General features: G+C 46.8%; 1 protein-coding gene across 1 annotated transcript in view; it reads left to right on the top strand.

Moving 5' to 3' along the window:
* The window catches only part of LOC122551955 (striated muscle preferentially expressed protein kinase-like), a 267,850-nt gene that overhangs the window by 245,306 nt on the left and 12,392 nt on the right, over positions 1–10,152 (top strand). Inside the window, exon 24 of the mRNA XM_043694526.1 lies at positions 1,673–1,699. Within this exon, the coding sequence (XP_043550461.1) occupies positions 1,673–1,699 (27 nt within the window). The remainder of the gene's footprint in view (positions 1–1,672; positions 1,700–10,152) is intronic.

Below are 10,152 nucleotides of genomic sequence, written 5' to 3'. Positions count from 1 at the left end.
AGGAGGGAGGGAGTAAGTGGGGGAGTGAGTGAGTGAGTGAGTGAGTGAATGAGGGAGAGAGGGAGTGAGTGAGGGAGGGAGTAAGTGAGGGAAGGAGGGAGGGAAGGGGTCAATGAGGCCTGGACACCAGTTGGTCTAATCCCAGAAACGGCACGGTGGCACAGTGGTTAGCACTGCTGCCTCACAGCGCCAGAGACCCGGGTTCAATTCCCGCCTCAGGCGACTGACTGTGTGGAGTTTGCACATTCTCTGCGTGGGTTTCCTCCGGGTGCTCCGGTTTCCTCCCACAGTCCAAAGATATGCAGGTCAGGTGAATTGGCCATGCTAAATTGCCCGTAGTGTTAGGTAAAGGGGTAAATGTAGGGGAATGGGTGGGTTGCGCTTCGGCGGGTCGGTGTGGACTTGTTGGGCCGAAGGGCCTGTTTCCACACTGTAATGTAATCTAATCTAAACTGTGCATTTTTAGATAAAAAGACAGCTCTGCATTGATGTACCCTCCCACACTGTACAGAAGAGCCAGTGAAATACTTTTGAAATGTTAGAATTCAGGAAAAGGCAGCAGCCTGTATGTCACCCAGCAAGTGAGATAATCTGCTTTGAGGGCTGGGTATTGGCTGGGACATGGGGAGATCTCTCCTGCTCTTCTTCCAGTTATTGGTCACCTTTTATGATCACCGAGAGATGGCAGACAGAGCTTCAGTTTATTATCTCCCCTGAGAGATAGTGCCTCAGACAGTGCAGCACTCCCTTAGTGCTGCTCAGAGACTGTCAACCACATTTACCATATATTCAGTTGTGGGGACATGGCCATCACTGGCTGGGCCCAGCATTATCATCTGTCCCTTCTGCCCCTTGAAAAGGTGGGGATGAGCTGCCTTCTTGAGCTGCCATGTACTGTGGGTTGACCCACAATGCCCTTAGGGAGGGAAATGCAGGATTGTGACTCAGCGACAGTGAAGGAACAGTGATATATTTCCAAGTCAGGATGGTGAGTGGCTTGGATGGGAACTTGCAGGGGGTGGTGTTCTCATGGATCTGCTGCCCTTGTCCTTCTAGATGGAAGTGGCCCTGGGTTTGGAAGGTGCTGAGACTCCTCAGATGGGATTCATAGAAGAATCACAACAGTGTGGAAAATTCTGCCTTTTGGCCCTTTGGTCCAACAAGTCCACAAGGATCCTCTGAAGGGTAACCAACCTAGACCCATTCTGCTACCCTATATTTACCCCTAACTAATGTACCTAACCTACACATCCCTGAACACTATGGACAACTTAGCATGTGACCTGCACATCTTTGGACTGTGGGAGGAAACCAGAGCACCTGGAGGAAACCCACGTGGAGAATGTGCAAATTCCACACAGATGCCTGAGGCTGGAATCGAACCCGGGTCCCTGGTGCTGTGAGGCAGCAGTGCTAACCACTGAGCCACCATGCCACCCTAAAGGAAGGGGATTGGTAGCTGTGGTTCTGTGATTTCCCTCCCCCCGCCCAGGCTAATTCCTGTGATAGTGCACTGATTTGCAATGGAGCTGACTGTGGATGGTTTATAAAGAATGGTCCATTTGGTGATGTTACTCTCTGTCATTACCACGGCAGCTGGTAAAGGTTTGGGCTGATGGTTTGTGATGACTGTGATACATCTGTACTCACTTTGTGCTCTCTTCACTGACAGGCCCGTGGGAGTCATCGCCTACATTGGGTAAGTCTCCAGCTTAATGCAGCCCCTCAAAGCTCAGGCCAATCATCAGCCCTGATGCCAGATGGCTCAGGAATAAAGGGAGTCTCCCAGGATGTTTTGAAATGCTGTTACTGTTCACACCATCATGGCTGTGACAGCTGGTTGAGAACTAATCACCCTTTTTACTCTTCCATGGGATGTGGACCTCACTAACAAGGAGGGAATTTGTCACCCGTCCCTAATTGCCCCTGAACTGAGTGGCTTTCTGGGCCATTTCACACAGCAATTACAGGGCAACCTTTTACACAGTAAATGGCAGAACCCTTTGAAAGATCAACATACAGAGGGATCTAGGCGTACAGGTCCACAGTTCCTCAAAAATGGCAGTAAAGCTGAGAAGCTGGTCAAAAAGGCATATGGTGTGCTTACCTTCATCAGTTGCGGCATAGAGTATAAAAATCAGCAAGTCATGTTGCAGCTGTATAGAACTTTAGTTAGGCCACACTTGGAATATTGCATACACTTCTGGTTGCCATACTGCCAGAAGGATGTGGAGGCTTTGGGTACAGAAACAGTTTACCAGGATGTTGCCTGGTATGGGGGGGCGGGGGAGGGGAATTAGCTAGGAGGAGAGATTGGACAAAATTGATTTGTTTTCACTTGAACCTTGGAGGCTGAGGGACGATACATTCCCACCCCCTTTTTTGCAAGTTCCTGTTGAATTTGCTCCCACTGCGTCCCAGATCAAAACTCACAAATTTCTTACAATGCAGAAAGAGGCCGTTTGGACCTTAGAGTTCACACTACCCCTCCAAACAGAATCCCACCCAGACCCATTTTATCCCTGTAACTGTTTTTCCCATGGTTAGCCTGCACATCCGTGGACATGAGGGACAATGTAGCATGGCCAATGATCATTTGTTCAACCAATGTGATATGTTTTCGTACGAAATACTCATTGGGTGTTAGGTAAATCAGTGACTCTGAGACAGGTTTTTGCTGTGAAAATAGATTGATATGTCCTTCAAATTCCTTGCACCTTCAGAGAAAGGAGCTAGATTCTGTTGCTGTATCTTTGGTCTGTATTGAAGTGGTGAGGTCCAACTCTGTCACTCTGTATTGCATCTGTGCTAAGTATCATGTTCAATCAGAATCCAGGCTTAGAGCCACACTCCATCCTTTGAAGTTTCATTTGTTTCTCACTCCACATTTTGGTCTCAAGATTCAAGAAAGGTAGCGCACAAACACCGAGGAGGAGAGATACCTGAGGCCAAAATTCAAATCGGAAAACCTAATCTTACTCGAGTGATCTCAAAATCAGATTGAAACGAAAACAGAAATTGCTGGAAAAGCTCAGCAGGTCTGGAGCATCCGTGGAGAGAAATCAGAGTTGACCTTTCATGTCCGATGACCCTTCCTCAGAAATCCGATTTCAGTTTGATCAGTTAAATCAGTACAAGCTTCAGCTCATTAGTTCCAGACCGATGACAAGGTACATTTGTCAGAAGGTTCCCAAATACTGCCACCTAGAGGATGCTACCAGAACATAGAACAGTACAGCACGGTACAGGCCCTGCGGCCCTTGATGTTGTGCTGACCTTTTAGACTGTTCTAAGAAGAAAGTGAGGACTGCAGATGCTGGAGATCAGTCAAAAAATGTGGTGCTGGACAAACATAGCCGGTCAGGCACCATCCGAGGAGCAGGAGCAGTTCCTGATGAAGAGCTTATGCTTGAAACATTGACTCTCTTGCTCCTCGGATGCTGACTGACAGGCACGTTTTTCCAGCAACACACTTTTTGACATCCTACTCTAAGGTAAGACTAAAATACATACCCCTAATTCTATTATCTTCAATGTGCCTATCCAAGAATCGCTTAAATGTCCCTAATGTCTCTGACTCTACTAACACTATCGGCAGTGCATTCCACGCACCCACAACTCTCTGTATAAAGAACCTACCTCTGACACCTCCTCGAAACCTTCGGCCAATTACCTTAAAATTATGCCCCTTCATTTTAGACATTTCTGGCCTGAGAAAGTATCTATCTGTGCCTCTCATCATCTTATACACTTCATCATTCTTCGCTCCAGTAAGAAAGCTCCCTCAACCTTTCTTCATAAGACTTGCCCTCCAGTCCAGGCAGCATCCTGGTCAATCCCCTCTGCACCCTCTCGAAAGCTTTCACATCCATCTTGTAATGAGGCACAATATTCCAATTGTGGTCTGACCAGGGCTCTAAAGTGCTGCAGCATAATCTCATGGTTCTTAAACTCAATCCCCCTACTAATGAAAGCCAACACACCATATGTCTTCTTAACAACCCTATCAAATTGGGTGGCAACTTTGAGGGATCTATGGACATGGACCCCAAGATCCCTCTGTTCCTCCACACTGCCAATAATCATGCCTTTAACCCTGTAATCTGCACTCAAATTTGACCTACCCAAATGAATCACTTCACACTTTTCCAGGTTGAACACCATCTGCCAACACTCAGCCCAGTTCTGGATCCTGTCAATGTCCCATTGCAACCTACAACAGCCCTCCACACTATCCACCACTCCATCAACATTTGTGTCATCGGCAAACTTACTAACCCACCCTTCCACTTCCTCATCCTAGTCATTTATAAAAATCACAAAGAGCAGAGGTCCCAGAACAGATCCCTGTAGAACACTACTGGTCACTGAGTTCCAGGCTGAATATTTCCATCTACTACTATCCTTTGCCTTCTATGGGCCAGCCAATTCTGTATCCAGACAGCCAAATTTCCCTGATTCCATGCCTCCTTACTTTCTGAATGAGCCTACCATGGGGAACTTTATCAAACGTCTTGGAATCCATGTATACCACATCCACTGCTCTACCTTCATCAACGAGTTTTGTCACATCCTCAAAGAATTCAATAAGGTTTGTGAGAATGTAGTGAGATTGTGAGGACGATAGACAGATGAGCATTTCGACAGGTTGAGTGAGAGTGAGAACATGGCAGATGGAATGTTTTACAAAAAAGTGTGAAATTATTCACTTTAGGAGGATGAGTGGAGGGCTAAAGTATTTCTTAAATAGTGAGGGGAGGGGATTGGGAAATGCTGATATTCATAAGGACCAAGGTATTCTTGTTCCTCAAGCATTGGGGGCAGCAGGGAATTTAGAAAGCAAATGGAACGTTAACCTTTATCACAAGAGAATTTGAGGACAACAGCAAAGAAGACTTGCTTCAATTGTTTCCATTGGTAGGAGACACTAGCACCAGAGGGCACAGCCTTAGAGTGAAGGATAGATCTCTTAGAACAGAGATCAGGAGAAACCTCTTCAGGCAGAGAGTGGGGAATCTATGGAATTTACTGCCACAGACGGCTGTGGAGGCCAGGTCATTGAGTATATTTAAGATTGCGATAAGATAGGTTCTTGAGTATCAAGGGTGATGGGGAGAAAGCAGGAGAATGTCTATGAGAAACGTATCAGCCATGGTTGAATGGCGGAGCAGACTCGATGGGCTGAATGGCCTAATTTCTGCTCCTATGTCTGATGGTTCTACAGAATGCTGGTGAGAGCAGACCCGGAGTGCTGTTCTGGTCCTTGTCTAAAGAGGGACACTTGCCAGAAAAGGGGGCAAATGGGACGTTGTAGCTGTCTAATGATGAGTGATTGAGGAGACTGGGCCAGTACTCTCAGAGAGGATAGAAAAATGGGAGTTGACCTCATGAGGACTTACAAAATTCTTAAAGGGCTTATGAGGGTAGAGGCAGAAAGGATGGGGTCCCTTACTGGGGAGGATACAGGAGTTTGTTGAGGCACTTAGATTGAGGGGCAGACCATTTGGAGTGAGACAATCAGGAATTTCTTCACTCGGACAGAAGTGAGTGTGTGGAATTCTCGATCCCAGACAGCTGTAGGCACTCAGGCTTTCAGCAGGTTCAACATGAGAACTGGGAGGAGGCCATTCAGCCCCTCGAGCCTGCTCCACCATTTAACATGATCATGGCTGATCTCATCTCAGCCTCGACTCCACTTTCCTGCCCATTCTCCATAACCCTCCAACCTGTTACTCAGTAAAAATCTGACTCTCTCCTTAAATTTACTCGATGTCCCAGCATCCACCGCACTCTGGGGGAGTGAATTCCACAGATTCATGACCCTTTCAGTGAAGTAATTTCTCCTGATCTCTGTCTTAAATCTGCTTCCCCCATCCTAAAGCAATGACCTCTCGTTCTAGATTACCCCACATGAGGAAACATCCTCTCTATATCTACTTTGCCAGCATTAAATACCTCCATTAGATTTCTCTTTCTTTTAGACTCCAGCCCACCCTCCGCTCCGACCTATTAACATCACCCGCTACCTTTTGCCTTCCCAGCTACCCTCCCCCCCAGCCCCACTAACAACCTTCTATTTATCTCTCAGCCCCCTCCACATTCTTGATGAAGGGCTTCTGCCCGAAATGTCGATTGTCCTGCTCCTTGGATGCTGCCTGACCTGCTGTGCTTTTCCAGAGCCACACTTTTCGACTCCAGACAGTGTTGGCCTCAACTACTGAATTGATAGTTTCTCAATGCTAATGCAATTCAAGGGAATTGGAGATGGCATGGGGAAGTCACATTGAGGTAGATGACCAGCCACGATCTGGAATGGCAGTGGAGGCTCGATGGGCTGAATGGCCAACTGCTGCTCCATGTCCTTCTGTCCCAGGGATGAGAGATCTCAGTGAATGTGGAGAGACTGGAGAAGTTCAGATCTTTCTCCCCAGAGCAGGGAAGGTAAAGAGGGAGAAGAGGGAGATTTGATCGAGATGTTCAAAGTCACGAGGGGTTTTGAGAGTGTGCTTCCAGGGATAGGAAGGTTGGTTAACAGAAGAACACAAATTGAAGGGAATCAACAAAACAATAGAGGTGGGAGGAGATGACAATAGTGAGTTTTGAGAAGATTTGTAGCTATGGTTGAGGTTCTGGATGTAAGTTTGTTCGCTGAGCTGGAAGATTCATTTCCAGACGTCTTGTCACCACACTAGGTAACATCTTTAGTGGGCCTCAGGTGAAGCACTGCTGAAAATTCCTGCTTTCTATTTATATGGTTGGGTTTCTTTGGGTTGGTGATGTCATTTCCTGTGGTGATGTCATTTCCTGTTCTTTTTCTCAGGGTGAATAGGGTCTAGCTCGATGTGTTTGTTGATAGAGTTCAGTTGGAATGCAATGCTTCCAGGAATTCTTGTGTGTGTCTCTGTTTGGTTTGTCCTAGGATGGATGTGTTGTCCCAGTCAAAGTGGTGTCCTTCCTTATCTGAATGTAAGGATACTAGTGAGAGAGGGTCATGTCTTTTTGTGGCTAGTTGGTGTTCATGTATCCTGGGAGATGACAATGATGTTTACACTCAGCAAGTGGTTGTGATCCAGGAGGGCAGTGGAAGTAGCTTCACCAGGACCTGAAAGGAAAGGAACTGAAGAGCTAGAGCAGAGGACCAACTTGGTTGATCTGTCAGGTAACAGACTGACAGAATCACAGTGTCAAAAGAGGCCATTGTGCATGCACTAGTTCCAATACCTGGACGCAATCTCCTGCCTTTTTTCCATCTCCCTGCTCACCATTTTGATCCAAATAACCATCTAATGCCCCTCTTGAAAGCCACAATTCAACCTGCCTCCAGCACATTTCCAGGCAATACATCCCATCACCTGACTACTCACTGGACAGTACATCCCACACTGTACTCACTGGACAGTACATCCCACACTGTAACTACTCACTGGGCAGTACATCCAACACTATAACACTGTACATCATTGGACACGACATTCCACACTGTACACAGAATATAGAAAAATACAGCACAGAACAGGCTCTTCGGCCCACAATGTTGTGCCGAGATTTATTCCTAATCTAAAATAAAATAACCTAATCTATGCACCCTCAATTCACTGCTATCCATGTGCATGTCCAGCAGTCCCTTAAATAATCCTAATGACTCTGTTTTCACCACCACCGCTGGCAACGCATTCCATGCATTCACAACTGTCTGTGTAAAGTACCTATCTCTGACATCTCCTCTATATCTTCCTCCTAATATCTTAAAACAATGACCTCTCTTGCCAGTCAATCCTGCCCTAGGGAAATGTCTCTGGCTATTGACTCTATCCATGCTTCTCGTAACCTTGTATACCTTGATCAGATCACTTCTCTTCCTCCTTCTCTCCAGAGAGAAAAATCCGAGCTTAGTCAACCTCTTTTCGTAAGACAAGCCCTCCAGTCCAGGCAGCATCCTGGTAAACCTTCTTTGCACCCTCTCCAAAGCCTCCTTATCTTTCCTATAATGGAGCAACCAAGTGTGGTCTCACCAGGGTCTTGTAGAGCTGCAGCAAAACCTCGCGGCTCTTAAACTCGATTCCCTGTTAATGAAAGCCAAAACACCACATGCTTTCTTAACAACCCTATTCACATGGGTGGCAACTTTCAGGGATCTATGCACTTGAACACCAAGTTCCCTCTGTTCCTCAACACTGCCAAGAATCCTGTCTTTATTCCTATATTAAGTATTTAAGTTCGACCTTCCAAAATGCATCACTTTGCATTTATCCAGGTTGAATTCCATCTGCCATTTCTCACCCCAGATCTGCATCCTGTCTATGTCGCGCTGCAGCCTGCATTAGCCCTCGACACTATCGACGGCACCTCCAACCTTTGTGTCATCGGCAAATTTACTAACCCATCCCTAAACCTCCTCATCCAAGTCATTTATAAAAACTACAAAGAGCAGAGGCCCAAGAACAGAGCCTTGTGGTAACCACTCATCACTGACCTCCAGGCAGAATACTTTCCATCGACAACCACTCTCTGCCTTCTGCCAGCCAACCAATTCTGAATCCAGATAGCCAAATCCCGCTGTATCCCATACTTCCTGACTTTATGAATGAACCTACCATAGGGAACCTTATCAAATGCCTTGAAGTCCATATACACCACATCCACTGCTCTACCTTCGTCGACTTGTCTCCTCATCTCCTCAAAGAACTCAATAAAATTTGTGAGGCACGATCTGCCCCTCACAAAGCCATACTGACTGCCTTTAGTCACTCTATGCTTTGCCAAATAGTCATAAATCCTATCCCTCAGAATTCTTTCCAAAACCTTCAGAACCCAGACGTAAGACTGACTGGTTGTAATTGCCAGGGATTCCCTATTACCCTTCTTGAAAAGGGGAACAACATTCGCCTCCCTCTAATCCTCTGGAATGATTCCCGTGGAGAGTGAGGAAGCAAAGATCTTCACTGTATTCGCTGGGCAGTACATCCCGCACTGTAACTACTCACGGGACAGAACATCACACACTGTACTCACTAGGCAGTACATCCCATGCTGTAACTACTCGCTGGACAATACATCCCACATTGTATTCACTGGGCACTACATTCCACACTGTAACTGCTCACTGGACCGTACATCCCACACTACTCACTGGGCAGTACATCCCACACTGTAACTACTCACCGGGCAGTAAATCCCATACTGTACTCACTGGACAGAACATTCCACACTGTAACTACTCACTGGACTGTACATCCCACACTGTAACTACTCGGTGGACAGTACGTCCTACACTATAACTACTCACTGGGCAGTAAATCTCATACTGTACTCACTGGACAGAACATCCCACACTATAACTACCATTTGGCAGGACATCCCACACTGTAACTACTCACTGGGCAGTACATTCCACACTGAAGCTACTCACTGGGCAGTACATCCCAAACTGTACCCGCTGGACAGTACAACCCACACTGTATTCGCTGGACAGTACATCCCACACTGTACTCGCTAGGAAGGGAATCCCACACTGTAACTACACACAGGGCAGTACATTCCACACTGAAACTACACACTGGGCAATACATCCAACACAGTACTCACTGGGCAGTACATCCCACACTGTACCCACTGGGCAGTACATCCCACACTATAAGTACTCACTGAGCAGAATTTCCCTCACTGTAACTACTCACTGGACAGTACAGCCCAGACTGTACTCACGGGACAGTACATTCCACACTGAAACTACACACTGAACAGTACATCCCACACTGTAACTACTCAGTAGACAGAACCTGCAATGCCGTACACACTGGGCAGTACATCCCACACTGTACTCACTGGACAGTACATCCAACACTGTGCTCACAGGGCAGTACATCCCACACTGTAACTACTCACTGGATAATACATCCCACACTGTACTCGCTGGACAGTACATCCCACACTGTACTCACTGGACAGAACATCCCACGCTGTACACACGGGGCAGTACATCCCACACTGTACCCACTGTGCAGTACATCCCACACTGTACCTACTGGGCAGTACATCCCACAGTATAAGTACTCACTGAGCAGAATCTCCCTCACTGTAACTACTCACTGGACAGTACAGCCCACACTGTACTCACTGGGCAGTACATCCCACACTGTACTCACTGGACAG

The sequence above is a fragment of the Chiloscyllium plagiosum genome, chromosome 7, assembly GCF_004010195.1.
Source record: "Chiloscyllium plagiosum isolate BGI_BamShark_2017 chromosome 7, ASM401019v2, whole genome shotgun sequence".
Classification (NCBI taxonomy): Eukaryota; Metazoa; Chordata; class Chondrichthyes; order Orectolobiformes; family Hemiscylliidae; genus Chiloscyllium; species Chiloscyllium plagiosum.
Note: the sequence above shows the minus strand (reverse complement) of the source record. Positions and strands in the feature narration are given on the sequence as shown.